This window comes from Nyctereutes procyonoides, unplaced genomic scaffold, assembly GCF_905146905.1.
Source record: "Nyctereutes procyonoides isolate TBG_1078 unplaced genomic scaffold, NYPRO_anot_genome, whole genome shotgun sequence".
Classification (NCBI taxonomy): domain Eukaryota; kingdom Metazoa; phylum Chordata; class Mammalia; order Carnivora; family Canidae; genus Nyctereutes; species Nyctereutes procyonoides.
Window position 1 is genome coordinate 56,183,257 of NW_026575046.1, and position 19,189 is coordinate 56,202,445.

Below are 19,189 nucleotides of genomic sequence, written 5' to 3' on the forward strand. Positions count from 1 at the left end.
GTATCCTTGGTCAACACATAAGCCAAGTGGAGAGGAAAGAAATGAAGATAGTGGAGAAATTACTGGTCATCCAGTGAGTAGGTGATCAAGACAATGAGTCCCTTTTATACATCTTCTCGAATTCATCTGAATCTCTTCAAGGTTAGAAAATGGATCTTTACTTTGTATTGCTTGTAGGCTTCTAAGGGTTTATAAGGGCCACTTACTCAGGCAAATGCCACAGTAGGACTATAATTTTGCACACTCAAGAGAAAAATAGAGAGAGGAAGAAAAGCAATTTGGGATTTATTTGTGTGTGCATGTCTACAAATTTGTGTACAAATGCATGCACACAGCTTGGCAGACATGCACACATGCTTACCAGGGTGGCCCTGCTTTGATAAACATTTGAGGCCTTTCAGACTACTAGAGCCAGTGGACGCTGTGGACACAAGATGAAAAGAACAGAAACTGCTCCTAAATTCAATGCTCTGGGGGAACACTGCTGATCGCTATCACCAGAAAGTGTCTTTTTAATTTTTTTTTAAGATTTTATTTATTTATTCATGAGAGCACAGAAAGAGGCAGAAACACAGGGAGAGGGAGAAGCAGGCTCCCTGCAGGGACCCTGATGAGGGACTCAATCCTAGGACCCCGGGGTCACGACCTAAGCTGAAAGCAGAGGCTTGACCACTGAGCCACCCAGAGGCCCCACCAGAAAGTGCCTTAATTGCTGTATTACAAGTATGTGCAGATTGCTGTGAAAGGACTAAATCTACTTGGGAAAGTATTAGTGAACAAAGAACATTTAAATGGGATCTTGAAAGGTGAGAGTAATTCTTCTAGGTGAAGAATAAAGCAAAGACCATTTTGGAGAGAAAAAATGTGAACAGTGGATACCTAGAGATGGGTCTGGGTCAGTCTGTGAAGTACCACGTATAAAACCCAAGGAGTTGGGCTCTTGATTGACGGCAATAGATTTTCCTCAAAAGTAACATCTTTTCCACCATCCTACCCACGACCTGGCAGGCTCAGACCTTATTTTCGGACAGTTCTAGAGCAAGAGTCAAGGCAAGATTATATATTGGGGATAATGGAGAGAAAGGATTGGATAGACCTCTAAGGGTTTTCAGTCACTGTGTTTCACATTATATTTTCCTAACATAACCCTAGTCTGCTCTGTGACAGTGCTAGAAAAATTACAACAGCAATTTTCAAGGGTTATAACAAATCCTTGTGATATATAAAACTTGAGGCAGGGATCCCTGGGTGGCGCAGCGGTTTGGCGCCTGCCTTTGGCCCAGGGCGCGATCCTGGAGACCCGGGATCGAATCCCACATCGGGCTCCCGGTGCATGGAGCCTGCTTCTCCCTCTGCCTGTGTCTCTGCCTCCCTCTCTCTCTCTCTCTGTGACTATCCTAAGTAAATAAAAATTAAAAAAAAAAAAAAACTTGAGGCAGCTATTTTAATTCTATATAAATACTTAACATCAAAGCTTGATGGCCTTTTACTGCAGTTCCAGTTAGCCACCCTGGAATTCGAACACACAGGGACATTTACAGTTAACATAACCATTTAGCCTTGGTAATGGGGCAGTGGTGGAGCTTCAGGGTTGCAGTAGTTCCAAGGCTTTGGCATTTAAATTCTTTCTGTAGCACCTCTGAGAACTGTGTGTGTGCCAGACGGGACACAAGGAGGATTCCTCTTTATTTCTCCACAAAGCCCATTCATTCATGGAAGAGCTCTGTTAGACACCTCTTCCTCATACTGAAAAATTTTAACTTTTAACAAGACCTTCCAACTAAGGTTTCTAGTTCTAAGTCTTAGAGACAAACAGTTCAGAGAATTGCAAACTTTCACACCATAGCCTCTGGGCTCCTTTTGTCATTGGCTCTTTTCTTTCTGTGTTCTTCCCCTTTAGCCTCACCCACATTCACGGCCCTACATCCCACAATGCATGACGACTCCCCAGTTCACATCTCCAGTCTGGGACTCCTTCTGATCTCCAAACTACCGTATCCAATTACCCCTGAATACCTCCACTTGAACGTCTTTCATATAAATTCCAAATATCTAAAACCGGGCTGCCTTTCCCCTCTCCCAAAGTCCACTTTCATCTTTTTGCCCTATTAGGTGGTTGCCTAATATATACCCAGTCGCCATCCTTTTGGTCACTTGACCTGCAAATCTGTCGTATATCGTTAATGGATGCTCTTTCAATTTCAATGTCCATAAAAATCACCTGAGTGGGGGTTCTTTCTGAAATGCTAATTCTGCTTGAGTTGTTTGGGGTTGGCCAGTCTCCATATTTAACAACCTTCCACGTGGTCCCACACAACTCATCCTTAGACCATACTTTGCATAGCAAGACTTTAAACTTACCCTTGTGTTTTAGCCATGCATAGATCTTAGTGGCTTGGTAGAGAAAACGTAGGCTTTGGAATTAGGCAGCTCTAAGTTTAAATCATGGAGCGGATCAATAACACTAATGTGTCTATGGACAAACCATTTAACCTCTGTGCTGCAATCACCTGCTCTTAAAATGGGGATGGCCTGTCTCAAGGGGATCTTAAATTATATAAAGTAGGTAAAATGCACACTCAGCATCTGCTGTAGGGTAGAGACTCAAAAATGTTCATATCCTGTCCTTGGTCAAACCTGGAGTCTCCTAAAAGTAAATTGGTGATCAGTAGGTGGTAAATTTCCTTGAGGGAAAGAGGCTTGGTTTTTATCTGGCTGGGTTGAGGTTGTGGTCTCAATGACCTGGTTAGAAGGTGGACTTAGAGCAGGTGATGCTCTGTGGTCCAGGGCACAAGGAGAAAAGAGTCTTCCCTCTGATAAGGAGCACAGTGACTCTACCCTTGGAGCGACTCTGTGAGTGCTCAGAACTCTGTGCATCTTCCCTCTGTGGCTTGCTGTGATCATTGTACAGATAAGGAAGGAAACTCTGAGGTCCCACCTGGTGATCTCCTCAGGGCTCCCTTGAAGAGTAGTGGTACTTAAGTGGCTGGACTGTGAAGAAGACAGATGAGGAGGGAAGAAATTGAAGCTGACTGAAGAAGGACTGTGTAGGATGGAAATTCAAGTTTTTATAAGCAATGTAACCTAATGTTTGCAATTGTGGAGTTGAGAGTCTACTGGAAGATATGAATAACTGGACAAATAACTAATTTCAAGTGAAGAAGAAGTAGAATATAGCCAGAGCACATAACCTGGTCTTGGGGGATAAAAGAAAGTTTTCAGAAAGGAGAAACAATATACCATTTACCAGTATTTCATTTAAAAATGATCCCCGGTGGCTCATTCAGTCTAGCATTTGACTGTTGGTTTTGGCTCAGGTCACGATCTTAGGGTCCTGAGATCAAAGCCTGTATTAGGCCTCACGTTCAGCATGGAGTCTGCTTGAGATTCTTTCCTTCTCCTCTGCCCTTTCCCCCACTCGTGCATTCTCTCTAAAATAAAACATAATAAAACAAAATAATGTGTGCATGTCAGTATATAGAAATCATCACCTTACATCCATTGTGATGTAGTCCATGATAAAAACTACCATAGTTTATTCACTACTGTTCATCAGTGGATTTTTTATATTTTTCTGTTATAAGCGATGTTGTCTTGAACAGTTTTGCATTTCTCTGTGTGGATCTGTGCAAGTGTTTCTCCAGGGTAGACACTAGACTTGAAAAGAGCAATGATTCAATGGACAGCTGACTTCTCAACACATAAGGTAGAAGCTGATTCAAAGAAATGATCATCTTTGGGGCACCAGAGTGGCTCAGTGGGTGAGCATCTATCTCCTTTTTGCTTAGGGTATGACCCCGGAGTCCCAGGATCGAGTCCCACATCAGCTCCCCACATGGAGCCTGCTTCTCCCTTTGCCCATGTCTCTGCTACTCTCTGTGTCTCTCATGAGTAAACAAATCTTAAAAAAACAACAACAACAACAAAGAAATGATCATCTTTAAATCTTGAAGGGAAAGGACAACAAACTAGAGGGAAGATATTTTACAAATGGAGAAAATATTTTTCTATAGTGTAGTTTGCTAAGTTAATAAACCAAATTATCAGCCAATAACTAATTATTTGGAAACTATATAATTTTCATGTTTTTAGGGCCCCTCTTGCACTCTGAAAGATGACTCGTTCAAATGATAAACTGGAGCACATGACCTTTTCTGGGTAAGAGTATGTATAGTTTTGCAAGCTTTCTTCCAAAATAACTGTACTATTTTGCATTGTCTTCATCAATGGATGAGATTTTCTGTTGCTCCACATCCTTTCCCACATTTAGTTTTGGTGATATTTTAGATTTTAGCAATTTTAGCAACTCAAGTAGGTGTGTGGTGATGTCTCGTTGTTTTAATTTTCAATTCCCTAGTGACATGTGATGTTTAATATATTTTCATAAGCTTGCTTGTCATCAGTACATATTCTTTGGGGAGGTGTCTGTTTGGATCTTCCATCCATTTTTAATTGGGTTGTTTATTGTTGAGTTTTAAGAATTTTTGGTATATTTTGGGTATCAGCCCTTTATCAAATATGTATTTTGCAAATGTAGTTTCTCAGTCTGTGGCTTTTTGTTTTCTTAACATGTCTTTTGCAGATCACAAGTTTTACATTTTGATGAAGTCCAATTTATCAGTATTTTCTATCATAGACCATGCATTTCCATTTTTGAAAATTTGTTTCTAATAATATCTTTTTTCTAACAATCAAGCTCTCAACACAGGACAATGGTACTGGTTTTGTTTTTAAAAAAATGATTTATTTACAAAGGATGAACATACAAAAACAATCCATCTCACAGTATATACAATTAAACTGAATAGTTGTAGACTAATAAAACATCTAAGACTTTACGTACACACATATTTACCTTAAATCAAGAAATGCAGAACAGTGTTAATCTTCAATACAACACTGTTTACTGGGAGAAAGAACATCACTGATTTGGGTCTAATTGTTTTCCATGTAGGCAGAAAGAAAAGTGTGGCATATCTTTCTCCATTCCTTCACTTTTAGTCTGTGTCTTTATACTTAAAATAGATTTCTTGTAGACAACATATATTTGGATAATGGTGTTTTGTTTGTCCCCCACTCTTATAGCTCCTTCCTATAGGTACTTAGACCACTGACATTTATACACTGACCACTGTATATTGGGATTAATATCTACCACAGTTTTACTGTTTATTATTTGTTGTCCGTGTTCATGGTTTCTTTTTTATTTTTTATTTTTGTATTTTTCTCTCTTTTCTGGTTTTATTTGAGCATTTTGTATGATTCCATTTGTTTCTGTTGTCTTAGCGCACACGCATGCGTGTGTGTGTGTGTAGTCCAATAAACAAAGTGGTGATCATTAGGTGGCAAAATACATACTTTTTTAGTGGTTACTCTTGAGTTTGCAATATACATTTACAACTAACACAAGTCCACTTTCAAGTAATGCTATAATACTTCATAAATAGTGCAAGTAGCTTTTAACAAAATACACCGAACTCCTCTCTCCCATCCCTTACAACTTAGCCGTTCTTCATTTCACCTATCCAGAGGATAATCTCTTAACACATCGTTGCTATTAGGAACAAGCTGTTTTCTGGTAGGTCAGTCAAGAAAAATAAAAATAAAAGGCTTTATTTTACCTTCACTTATTCTTTCTCTAAAGGTCTTCCTTTCTTTAGGTAGATCTGAACTTCTGATCTGTATCATTTTCCTTCTTTAGAATTTCTTTTAACATTTCAAGACAGGCCTACTGGCAACGGATTCCTTCAATTTTTATTTGCTTGATAAAGCCTATTTCTCCCTCACTTTTGAAGGATATTTGCTGAATAAAGGATTCTCTGTTGGTGATTCCATGAAGACTTTAAGTATTTTGTTCTATTCTCTCTCTACTTGTATGAATTCTTTAGAGAAGTCTGACGTAATTCTTCTTTTTCTCTGGCTTCCTTAAATACTCTTTCTTTGTGTTGATTTTCTGCAGCTTGAATATGATATATGTAGGTATCAAATTTTTAGCGTTTATCTTGCTTTCTGTTTGCTAAGCCACCTGCAGCTATGATTTGGTGTCAGTCATTAATTTAGAGAATTCTTTTACTGTTGCTCCAAATCTTTCTTCTATTTCTTACTCTCTCCTCTTTAGGTTATTCTCATTATGCAGGGTTTTTTATACCTTTTAAAATTGTCCCATAGTTCTTCAATATTGTGTTCCTTTCATCCATTTTTGTTTTTTTTTTTCCCCATTCTGTATTTCAATTCCCGGAAGTTTCTATTGACATTTCTTCAAGCTTGTTGATTCTTTCCTGGCTGATTCTTTCCTTTCTAGTGGCGAGTCAATCAAAGACATTCCTCATTTCCATTACAGTGTCTTTAGTTTCTAGCATGTTCTTTCTTTTTCTTTAGAGAGAGAGAAAAGGTGAGTGGAGTTGGAGGAGCAGAGGCAGAAGAAGAGAGAGAATCCCAAGTAGGCTCCACACCCAGTGTAGAGCCCAATGTGGAGCCTGAGAGTTGGGCGCTTAACCAACTGACCCTCCTAGGCGCCCCTGTAGCATTTTCTTTTAATTCATTCTTAGGACTTTTATCTCTCTGCTTATATTATCTATCTGTTCTTGCATGTCACTCACTTTTTTCCATTAGTGCTGATAGTTTATTAATCATGGTTTTAATTTCCTAGTCTGGCAGTCCCAACATCTCTGCTAGATCTGAGTGTGGTTCTGATGTTTGTTCTTTTCAAACTTTTGTTTGTTTTTTAGTATGATTGTGACTTTTTTTTTTTTAAACCTGACATGATGTACTGGGTAAAAGGAACTCAGGTAAATTGTTTTTTAGTGTAAGGTTTCAAGTATATCTGGCTCGAGGCTATGCTATATTTACTGTCATTGTAGCTGTAGGTGTCATAGGTTAGAGTTTCCTCTGATGTCCTTGCTTTTGTCTCACCTATTCGCTTTTAGTTTCTCTTGGGACTGCTTCTTAATTAGAGTTTGAATTAGGCAATTCTTTTGCTGGGATTCTCTTATTATACGGAAGCCCAATTGCTCTCGTGGTAAGGTGTGGGTGGAGGGAAAGCTTTCTAAGGTACTATGATTATGCATCAGTCTTTCAGGGGACTTCTGACCTGAGCTATGGTCATTACAAGGGCTTCTCAGCTTCGTTTTGCTTTGCTTTCCTTAGGTAAGATAGGAAGGCTAATGGGAGCTGGAGATGGGTATTTTCCTACCCTCTGTGGAAGTCTAGAGTCAGTTGGAGTTGAGTGTTTCCATGCTCTCCAGATAATTTAGGCTCTGATAAAACCCTAGTCAGATATGTGCTTATAAAATAGATCCTCTTGAGGGCAGGCCTATTAAGAAGAGCAGAATGCTCCAGATGTATTTTGTAATGGCTATTTTCCCCCCTTCCTCTGCTGGAAGGAAGTATGTGGGGACTTTGATCCTCACTGTGAGAAACCTGATGGTGCTTCTGGAGGTAAAACACAAAGTGTGGGACTCCCAGGAGTTTTTAGTGCTCAGATTTGAAAATATTGAACTACCAACAGCTCATCAGTTACAAGTTAAGTTTTTCCTTCTCTGGTACTGGTTCCCACAGAGTTTTCTTCTCCTGGGTTTCTGCTCTAGTAAATTGTAATTCATGGAATCTGCCTGTCTGTATCTCCAATTCTGGGTGGAGGCAGTGGTTTTCCTGTGACCTCAATTCTCTGGCAAATTGAAGAAGATTGTCAATTTTTGGTTTGCTTAGGTTTTCTGTTGTTGTTGGATAAAAGTGAATGATTTCAAATTCCTTGCATGCCGGACTGGAAAACACGCTTATAATGCTTTTGTTTATTTGTTTCTAGTGTTTGCTTCTTCTCACATGTGCACTGGATGTAAATGTAACCTAAAAGTGAGCTGGGACCTTTCTGTCCTTTAATGCATAAACATCATCGGCTCAAACTCCCCTATTACATATACAACTTGTGAAAAGTGCAATGTCCACTCAAAGACTTTGACATTTTTAAGGGAATCACATTTCATGGACTTTAGCTCACACCTTCTGATTCTTCTATTACCTTATTATATGAACCCACTCAATGATCTGTGCATGTGGTCCCATTTATTCCATTACAACAAATAAACAAGCAGATATTATCTATTAACCAAAGATCCTTTAGTGTGCAGATGACTTTAGTAATGTTTAGAGACAACTTAAAAGTATTAGACATTTCTAGTCTTTCAACAAGTTCCTAGGTTATTTTCACCACCTAGAGTTCTAGACTTCAACCAGGTGACTCAGTCCACTTCCCTCCTCTCTCTTCTCCCTTTATAGAAGCAAAAGAAATAAAATTAACAAAATCCATCTATTTATTTATATATGCATAAATGTATATAAATGAATAATACAGCTATGCATTATATATATATATATATATATATATATATATACACACACACACACACACACACACACATAAGATTCAGCACCCTACTGGGTTTGCACACTATCCCTCTGCTGCACCTCTCCTAACACATTGGAGGATATGGTCCTCATCGTTTGCCTTCCAGACTCTTGCTACTAACGTGCAATCCATGAAGACACTGGTATCACCTGGGAGATTGTTAGACATACAGAATTGCAGGTCTGGGTCAGAAAAGCACAGCCTTACAAATCCCAGAGAAATCCTCTTATGTCTTATTGTCCAGAATCATATTACATGGCCATCTCTGCTACAAAGGTGCTCTATTGGAAGATCTAGTCTGGATGTTCCGGAAATATGATAAAAATTGATCCAAAAAAGAGATTTAGAGTGAGCATTGAGCCAAATTTATGGACCCAGCCACAGTTATTATTCCCTCCTTTTGAAAATGAAGAAATTGAATTTAGAGAATCCATGGTTCTCCCGAAGTTCCACATGAGGCATTTTGGGATCAGAAATTGAATTGAGTTTCGCCATCCTTACAGCATCATAGTTGCCTCTGATTTTCTTAGGTGTTGATAATGAAAACCACCTGTGAATAAGTTGGGCAAAGAAAAATAAAAAAAAAAAACTTTAAAAAAAACTTACAAAATTATTTTTCTTGCTATTGCTTCCAATTCAAAACCTGGTGTGAAAGTTATTTTAAAAGAACTTTTATTTTTCTTACCCCTTTTCTTCCTGTTCCTGCCACTCACTAGCTTGACATGCACCGGAATACAGAAGGTCAGATTGGAAAGCTCTTTGCAGCTGTACTGAGCTAGAGAAATGCTGACTGGCATCAAATGAAGACAGGACTGATGAACTCGTCAGATGCCCTTGTATTAAAGAGAGCGAGGAATGGATTTTCTGTAATGCTATTAAAGCATGAAAATCAGCTGCTCAGGGGAATAAATGGGGAACTGCTATCTTTCACAGAATAGATAACTTGTTGGAAGCTCATAACTTTATTGCATGTCACGGTGGGGTGAAGAGGGCTGTGTGTGCATGCGTGCACGTGTAGAGGTATATGTGTGTTTTAGTTGGGGTGCAGGATACAGCTCACTGTTTCCACAAATATGAAAAAGTATGTTGTCTTAGAGTTGTCAGACGGGAAAAAGCTTGCTTCTAAAAATGCCTGTCACATGTTTTTCTGTGAGGCTAAATTTCCAGTATATTCTACTTATCTTTTGCTCATTTTCCTCTGAGGAAGTCCACGGAATCACTTAAACAAGAGGGGAAAAAACTGAAGGTGACTTAATACTGACCTCAAATCCTTGACAGCTTGTCAAGCAGAGAATGGTGTCTAGCTGCTATCATGATGAAGGTAGAACTGATTTCTTTTCCCACAAGAAACAAGGAAAGCTTACACACATTTAAACAACCTCCTTCATATACAGGGAGGTAAATATGTTATATAGTGCTTCAGCCCCCAAAGATACCGATGGTCTTCATGTTGGCATTTCCCATGACATTGTATTGGATACTAGTCCCATGGGACATTTTATGAAATAAGATGACATGGGCAACATGACATGTTACATGTCGTATCCTTTAGGAATTTTATCAAGTATCTCAATATGCAAGATGCTCTGTGAAATCTTGCCATAAAGAACATCCATTTAGTTTAGCTCAATAATTCCCACTTATTTGGTTTTGTATCATATGTATATATATATATATATATATATTTTAAATATTTTATTTATTTTTTCATAACTGAGAGAGAGAGAGAGAGAGGCAGAGACACAGGCAGAGGGAGAAGCAGGTTCCACCCAGGGAGCTCGATGTGGGACTTGATCCCGGGACCCCGGGGTCATGCCCTGAGCCGAAGGCAGACGCCAAACTGCTGAGCCACCCAGGGATCCCCCCATTTTTATATTAACACACATTTAAATAATGTGGAAAAACACCCTTCATAAATGTGCTCGGCAGGTGGAGGAACCTGGTTTGGAGCTCCAGCTCTGAACCTCTAGGAGAGAAGGGAACTAGCCTATCCTCTGTTACGCTTTTAGCATTGTTAGAACAAACACTAATATTTTTGGGGTGCATCTGGGTGGCTCAGTTAAGCACCCGACTCAATGCTCAGCTCAGGTCATGACTGCAGGGTCCTGAGATTGAGCCTCATGTTGGGCTCTGTGCTCAGCATGGAGTCTGCTTTTCCATTTCCCTATGCTCCTCCCCTCCCTGCTTTCTCTCGAATAAATAAATCAAATCTTAAAACATAATGTTTTTAATCTTGAAAAACTGCAAATGTTTTAGCTTAGAAGACAATTTACATCAACTAGATGTAGATGGTAGAGACTGAAGAGTTATTGATTTGCAATTGGATATTTTAATTTTAGTTATCAAAACTTTTTTTTTTTTCCAACCCAAGGCATGTTTCCTTCAGTATCAGAGACTGTGTTAGAAGACACAAGGTTGGGATCCCTGGGTGGCGCAGCGGTTTGGCGCCTGCCTTTGGCCCAGGGCGCGATCCTGGAGACCTGGGATCGAATCCCACGTCGGGCTCCCGGTGCATGAAGCCTGCTTCTCCATCTGCCTGTGTCTCTGCCTCTCTCTCCTTCTCTCTCTGTGACTGTCATAAATAAAAAAAAAAAAAAAAAGAAGAAGACACAAGGTTGCTGAATAAGGTCAAATGAGAGCACATTTGCAGGGAAACATGAGGACATTTCACTGAGGCAACCTTCACCCAGGCCATGTGAACCCAACACCAAATACAAAACAGCACCATTTTCATGATTGGGATAAAACTGCTTTCTTGTGCAGCACTTGTTTATTTTGTACTTGAAGGTATAGAAAAGTAGAGAGAATAATGGAAATCATGTTCAGTTCCTCCCTCTTGGAATTGTTAACATTTTGGCATTTTTGTTTGATATATGAATCTGCATACTTATATGAAATTATGATATATATTTTCATAAAACATCATAGGTAAAGCCAGAGTTTTATTTCTTGTCCCCAAACCATTTGCCTTTCTCCCTCCTTAGATGTAGCCACCAATCCGAAGTTGGCTTCATATATTTCCTATGAAAGTTCAAAACTTGAATACTATATTAATCAGGGCTCTGTTTCACTCTCCCTCTCCCTCCCACTCTCCCTTTCCCTCTCCATCTCTATATATAGATATATACATCTGGCTGGGAATCATAGTCTAGCCAAGTTGATACATAAAATTAATCAGCACATATGCTGTACAATTTTATGCTATGTTTGGGAAGAGTTAATATATAAATTGCTTTTTGTATTTCTATCTTTAAATTTCCCAGAAATGATTATCTTTTATGCAACTACTTTTATTTCTTTTGCTTAACATTAGGTTTTAAACTTCTTTCCATAGCACTATATATAAGTCCATTCATTTTAAACACAATGTGGTGTTTTAATATATAAATAGTCCACAGTTTACTTTATCAATGGACATTTAATTGCTGTTGAATTTTTGTTACCCTGTTACAGCAAACATCCTTGACATGTCTGCTGTTGCTCACATATAAGAATTTCTCAAAAGTATATACCAATTGTAGGATTGAAGGGTTACCATGAAGACACAGTCAAGTTTTTGTGTGTATGTTGTTGTTGTTGTTGTTTTAAGATTGTATTTATTTATGTGGGAGAGAGAAAGCAAGAGGAGGAGCAGAGCATACTCTTAGCTGAGCAAGGAGATCATGCAGGGCTCAGTCCCAGAACCCTGAGGTTATGACCAAGAGTCAGATGCTTGACCAACTGAGCCACCCAGGTTCCCCAACACAGTCAAGTTTTTAACCTTATTATACCAAATGCATATTTGGTGACATAAATATACATTTATAATGTATATTTATACTAGTAGAAAGGAAAATTTGCTTTTTGTTTAAAATCCTAGCAAACTTAATAGACATGCCAGATTTTTTTCTATTCTGAGAGTGATTAAAAAAAAGTTTTCTTTTTATTTTTTAAAGAATTTGCTCTTCCCATCATGAGTGAGATTTTTCTTTTGTGCGGTTTTTTTTTTTTTTTGTAATTTAGTTTCCTCCTTTGAACTGCTTTTAATTTCATACGGCCAGCTTCTTCAAGGGATATGAAAAAAATCTATAAGGTATTTGTCTTTTTAAATTGAAATTTAAAAGCTCTTTACAGCTTCTCAATAATTGTTATATATGTTGTAAATACCTTCTCCAAATATATTTCCTATCTTGTTTGTTTTGCTTGTTAATGATGGTTTTGCTAAACAGAAGTTTTTTGTTTTATCAATAGTTTTCCTCAGGGCTGTGTGTTTGTGTGCATACATGTGTATATCTTTTTTTTTTCTAATAGGATGCAAAAATACTTCTCTTTTAAGAGTTTCAAAAGGTGTTTTTATTTTTGGTTGTCATGAAAAACCATGTGTCTTGGAGTTAATCTTTTAGAATTGACTTGCAAAATGATATTTTAAAGGAGAAATGCCTTTATATACTCTTCTAATTTTACAAGCACCCAAGTACTTTTTATACTGGTTGAGATATTCTTATCAAAATAAGTGAGTATAATCAGCCAACTTATCATCACAAAATGCATACGAGTAGGCTCCCATGGAAAGTAATTTATAATTCTAGGGGGGGCACACACATTTTTCTACAACAAACATTTCTAGCACATAGTTTATTATAGTAAATATTCATAATTGTAAAGTCAGAAGTCAGCAGTCCTTGGCATTTTGAAAACAAATTTTATGATATTAGGAAAGTACTTTGCCTCTTTTAAGAAATAGGCTTATGCAGAAACTAAATTTTATGATAACAAGTTACAGTATATTTCATGGTAATTGCTATGTAAATAATCACTGATCTTTTTTTTTTATCTACACAAGCAAAGGCTAATGGTTAATCCAGGTCTTTACATTTTCTACAGTATTGTAGTCTTTCAAGGCTCCTCATACTGAAATTCGTGCTCTCTGCTCATCTAAGTTTTAATTAATACTAAATTTAAAATGTCAAAGTTTCTATTTTTCATGCAGTTACTTCATTTGAAATTTATTTTTAACCTATGGTATAAAATAACAGACATTTTAACCTATGATAATAAGAGAAGGTTTTAATATTTGTTTTGTCATCATCATCATCACCACCTTCATCATCATTTGTGGTGTGAATTTGTAATAGCAGCTGTCTGCCTCCCTACATGGTTTTTCAATATCCTATTTACCCTAAGATTTAGGTTTCCATTTTTATCTGAAACCTATTCTGACATTTGTTAAAAACAGCAAGATAGATTTTATTGAATAAAATAGGGAATAAACTATGGCTGTAGAGGAGAGAGACTAAACTCAGAATACAACAGGGAGTAGTAGAACTTTATCGCCAGGGGACAGAGAAAGGGAGAGAATGGAATAGTTCTAAGAACAACTTGGTCAGGGGCACCTAGCTGGCTTAGTCAGTGGAGCGTGTGACTCTTCATCCTGGGGTTATGAGTTCAAGACCCGCGTTGGGCATAGAGATTAAAAAAAAAAAAAAGAAAACAAAAAAAAGAGAACAACTTGGTTAGGTATCAAGAATTTGGTTAGATATTAATGGTGGAGGAACAGGGATTTGACTGACTATTAAAGGTGAGGATATGCTCCATGAACTGGCTTAGCAAGATTCTTTGCTAAAACTGCTCAGCAGTCCCACAATGAGGCCTAATGAAGAGATCTCAAAGGAGTCTGGCTAAATTCTGGTCAAACAGTCTTTGTTATCACAAACCAAGTCCTCATGTATGTGTGACTGTTTCTGGGCTGTTATATTTCACCGATTAATGTCGTGGACTGATTGCATCCCCTCAACAAATTCATATGTTGAAATCCTAATTCCCTGGGTGACTGTATGGAGATCAGGAAAAAAGGAAATTACGAGCATAAAGGTGAGGCCCTAAATCCAAAAGAACTAGTGTCCTTATAAGAAGAACAAGAGACGTCAGCACTCTTGTTCTCCACCATCCCCCTTCCTGTGTGTGACACAGGGAAGGCCATGTGAAGCCATAGTAAATAGGGAGTTATCTCCAAGCCAGGAGGAAAGCTCTCACCAGGAATTGCTTGGCACCCTGACCTGGGACTTCTAACTCCAAAGCTGTGAGAAAATCAAATCTGTTGTTTAAGCTATCCAATCGATGGTATTTTTTATGGTAGCTCTATCAGACTAATACAATCTGTTTTTGTTTTTTGTTTGCTGTGTTAATACCCAACTTAATTACCATGTCTTAATTACCATGCTATTATTTTGAAGGAAGATTCCTTCCTGTTCCCTTCTTTTTAGATTATCTATTTTTTCTCCATATTGGTATAAATTGATTTTACAATAAGTTTGCCTAACTGTAAACAATATCATTGACATGTTTATTGGAATCTTATTGGTGTTAGTGAAATTCTTCACTTTGTGAAGAATTGAAATTCTAGGATATTGATTTTTCCTATCTATGGAAACCTATTTATTCAGATATTCTTTCCATTATGACATTTCATAACACATATACATTTATTCATTGATATCTTAGCAGTTCATTGCAGTTGTAAGTGGTATATTTTCTCTATTACATTTTCTAGTTGGTATATGATAATATGCTGTTGATATGATGTCTCTTTTGCCTGGAGTACTTCAGTATTTTTCCTACAAATCAAGGTCATTCTCTTTCATAATCACACTGCAATTGAGAGTTTACAAATTTCACTTTGGTGGATGTTATTATAATTTTCTATTGCTCTTGTTCAAATCTCACGAACTGTCCTAATAATACACTTTATAGGTAAAGGTAGGGGAAGATTTAAAAAAAAATTCTGGTCCTAGAGCCACTCCAGAAGCACACATTGCATTTCGTTGTCATGTCCCTTTAGATTCATTTAATCTAGAACAGGTCCTTAGTTTTTCCTTGATTTTCACGAAGTTGGCATTTTTAAAAGTTCAAGGCCATTTATTTCGTGGAACAGCTTTCATTTTCATTTTGTTATTTTGTCACGACTAGGTTAAAATCACACATTTTTGTCAGGAGCATCATAGTGGTCCTGTAGTAAGTATAATTTACAGTAAGTATGTCATATCCTTGAGAATATGCTGTCAACTTGGCCCATTACTGATCATAACTTAAGATACCTGATTATCTTAAGTGTGTATATCTGCCGGATTTCCTACTGGAAGGGTACACTCTTTTTTCCACTTGTAATTAATAAACTTTGAAAATGATGTGAATATTCTAATTCTAATCACACTTTCACCCACAAATTTTAGAGTGTATTCCAGATTCATGCCTCACTAAATTAATTATATTATTATTAGGAAATGATTTCCTAATTTCATCATTTTTTCTACATTTATTTGTTGGCATTCCAGTGAAAGGAATAGATCTCCCTTCTATTTAATTTATTTCTGTATTTCTGTATTTGTTTGTATCACCACAGGTCTCTGGATTCTCATTTTGTTTGATGAGTAACTTTATTCTGATGCTAAAATTCTCCCTGATTTGGCCAGCATGAGCCCTTTCCTTCTGGCTTCTGTGTTCCATTGACATATCCCACTGTTTTGGAGCATCTCCTTACTTTCTGGCACGGGTATTTCCAATTCATCTGCAGGTTTCCAGTCCAGTCTGATATTAGCCATTTTGTCTAAGGATCGCAGAGACCTTATGGGCCAGATGGCATTTAGAAACTCAAAACTGGGGATCCCTGGGTGGTTCAGCAGTTTAGTGCCTGCCTTCGGCCCAAGGCGTGATCCTGGAGTCCCGGGATCGAGTCCCACGTCGGGCTCCCGGCATGGAGCCTGCTTCTCCCTCTGCCTGTGTCTCTGCTTCTCTCTCTCTCATAAATAAATAAAAATCTTAAAAAAAAAAAAAAGAAACTCAAAACTGGGTGGCATCTATACTCATTACTATTAGGGTATCCTTACTGCTAAACCCTCTCTAGCAGACAGAAATAATAAATACACAAACCCATACACAAATACACTTATTTCCATATGTAGGCATCATTTATATTCAATTTCTAAAGTTTTACTTCCATTTCTAAAATAACACTACAGGATTGATTTTAGCTTTCCACCTTTCCTGATTTGTAACCCTCTCCTTTTCTTCTCCTCATGGCCATCTGATGGTTTCAATATTAGCCTTTTTAATATTTTTCTATAGTTCCCCGAGTCTGCTAATTTTTTCCCTGTCCTTTGTCCTCTGCTTAGATTAAATAATTTCTATTAATCTATCTTCAAGGTCACTGACTCTTCTTTTTTTGGTATCTCCATTTTGTTATTGAGCCACCATGCACAATGTAAAATGTATCATATATTATGCTTCTTAAATTTGGCTCTTTTTTTTTTTTATAGTTGAGAAGCTTTATCTCTCCATTGAATTCAAAAGTGGTCACCCTTACATTCTGGAAATGGTTATGGCAGCTTCTTTACAGTCTTTGATGATTCTAACAATCATGTCATTTCCGAGTTTGCACCTGCTGAGTGTTAGATTTTGCTTGTTCTTTTTGTGGTGAGTAATTTTGGATTATGTCCTGGACCATTTGAATATGCCGTGAGATCCTGGGTCCTTTAGGTATCTGGAGAATACGGAGTTTGGTTTTGTGTCAGCAGATTGCCAATCTGGAGAAGTCAATGTCTCAAGCCCTGACCCACCAGCATTGGTAGAAGGGGGTGGGATAACCTAGGTTAACAGGTGTCTGGTGATTTGTTAGCTGGGAAGCTGCTGGATGGGAATGGGGACAGCCCCACCCATAAATAAGACTCTCTAAAGGCTGAGCTATCCTCTCCTTGTGCCGACTGGTTTGATCCAGAGAGAGGTCTGACTGGAACAGCTCGAGTTAGGGTCCCACCATCTGGGCGTGTGTCCCAGGACTTGAGAACCCATGGCCCGTGGTCTTCTCATCAGTGGAAGCTAGGATGGACACTATAAGAAGGGCTAGCTGTTTCCATGCATATGTTCACCAAGCTTTTCTGCACCAGCTTGCTGATGCTTTGCTTTCCTCCTTGACTTGCTTTGCTCCTCCTTCCCCGACACCCCCATCTTGCCTTCCCATTGCCTGCCATTCCTCGGCATCAGCATTATCTTTTCTGCCTGGATTTGCCAATGTGTATTAAAAATTCTTAAAACAGTCATGAACAAATGTTAGCCTCCTTTGCCATTGGTTTGGTCCAGTTTACCCTATTTACCCACAAAACAAGGACTTTAAAGTGATGTTCCTATACTCTGACATCTAACGGTTTACAGATGAACTTAAGGTAACATTTGCATAAAATAAGGCACCGACTGGAAGCCCACAGTTCTGTAGGTGTCGACAAATGCGAACACTCAAGTGCCCACCAGGGTAATTAAGATAAAGCCATTTCTATTATCCTAAAAGGAGGGTCAGTGACATCCCAGGTGGCTTCATAAGGGAAGAGGCCCCTCATGTCCCCATGCTGCTTGACCTCTCTTTCCAGCTCCGCTCTTACCCATCCTGTCTCCCATTTCTCCTTCCAGACACCGCCTGTCCCACCAGATGCCCCAAGAGCCCCGTCCCTCAGTGAGTTCTGATTGCTTGGGTGCCCGGCTTGGGGCAGTGAGCCCTCCGGGGTCCCCCGGAACGGGGCCGTCTGCTGCGCAGCGCTCAGATGCCTGGCAGGCCCGGAGCCACGGAGCCCACACACCGGGGGGCAGCCCTGCTCGCGTGGGGCCCGGTGCCCGCGGACCCGCCGCACACCGGCCAGGCCCACCTGGTGCCCCCCCAGGGCCGGGTGAGGCCGGGGGGAGGGTCAGGCCTTGGCTGCGCCCTTGCGCCTCGCACACTGTCCGCATCGGCGTCCCGCCCAGCACCCCTGTGCTGTGCCCCAGCCCCCCCACCTCCTGCGCCCCAGACGCCCACCCTCCCAGCTCCCCTGTGTTGTGCCCCAGCCCCCCCAGCTCCTCCTCTGCTGTGCCCCAGCCCCCTCTGCCGTGCCCCAGGCCCCCCCTGCTGTGCCCCAGCCGCCCACCCTCCCAGCTCCCCTGTGCTGCACCCCAGCCCCCCAGCGCCCCCGCTGCGCACCAGCATCCACCTGACTGGCCCACCTGCTGCGTCCTGCTGTCTCCGGACCTTCCCCCAGGCCTGGCCCGGGAGCTCCCCGTCTTCTGCCCTCGGTGGAGAATCTCCCCTCTGTTCGGGGCGCAGACCTCGTCTGGGGTTTTCCCGAGAACCCGCCCCGAAGGCGCTGGCGCCCCAGGCTGGCGAGCCGCGGCCCCCGGTCCGCACCGTCACCCGCTGTGCACCGCCTCCGTGGGGCCTTCCCCGCACAGCCGAGGCCCCTGGGCCTGTGGGCGCCGCCTGTCCTCCCTGGTTTCGGGCACCCTCCCTCCCCGGGACCCCCAGGACCCCGCCTCCGCCTCCCAGGGCCGCCCCAGCACGCCTGAGAACCACCTGCGGCCCCTGGACCCAGCTGCGGCCAACCTGCACCCCCCCCCCCCCCGCGGGCTTTCACCTCCGGGCTCCCTGGACGCCGCGGCGCCGCCTGCTCCTGCAGGTGCCTGACTGCACAGCAGGTAAGCCCGGCCCGCCTGGCCCAGGTCCCGGCCTCCCCTGACTGGCACCTCCCTCTCAGCCCTTGAGCCCCCCCTGCCCCGAGGAGGCCCCTGAAGAGCAGCAGTGGTGCCGCGTCCCTGCCTCCTCCGCCGCCTGGGCTCCCAGGCCTGCCTCTGACCCACGCCGCTGGCCGGGGTGTGCCCCCCCCCCGCCCCGGCTGCCTTCCCCTCTGGGCTTCTGCGGCTCCGGGGAGAGCAGCGACCCGCACCTAGGCCCCTGCACCGAGGCGCCCTGCAGCTGAGGCGCCCTGCAGCCGAGGCCCCTGCACCGAGGTG

The 19,189-nt window shown here is 40.8% G+C and overlaps 1 protein-coding gene across 1 annotated transcript in view; it reads left to right on the forward strand.

Moving 5' to 3' along the window:
• LOC129509412 (basic proline-rich protein-like) overlaps window positions 1-18,863 on the forward strand; it is a 32,533-nt gene extending 13,670 nt beyond the window's left edge. The window contains exon 2 of the mRNA XM_055324860.1: window positions 17,840-18,863. Within this exon, the coding sequence (XP_055180835.1) occupies window positions 17,840-18,863 (1,024 nt within the window). The remainder of the gene's footprint in view (window positions 1-17,839) is intronic.
• The last annotated feature ends 326 nt before the right edge of the window (window positions 18,864-19,189 follow it).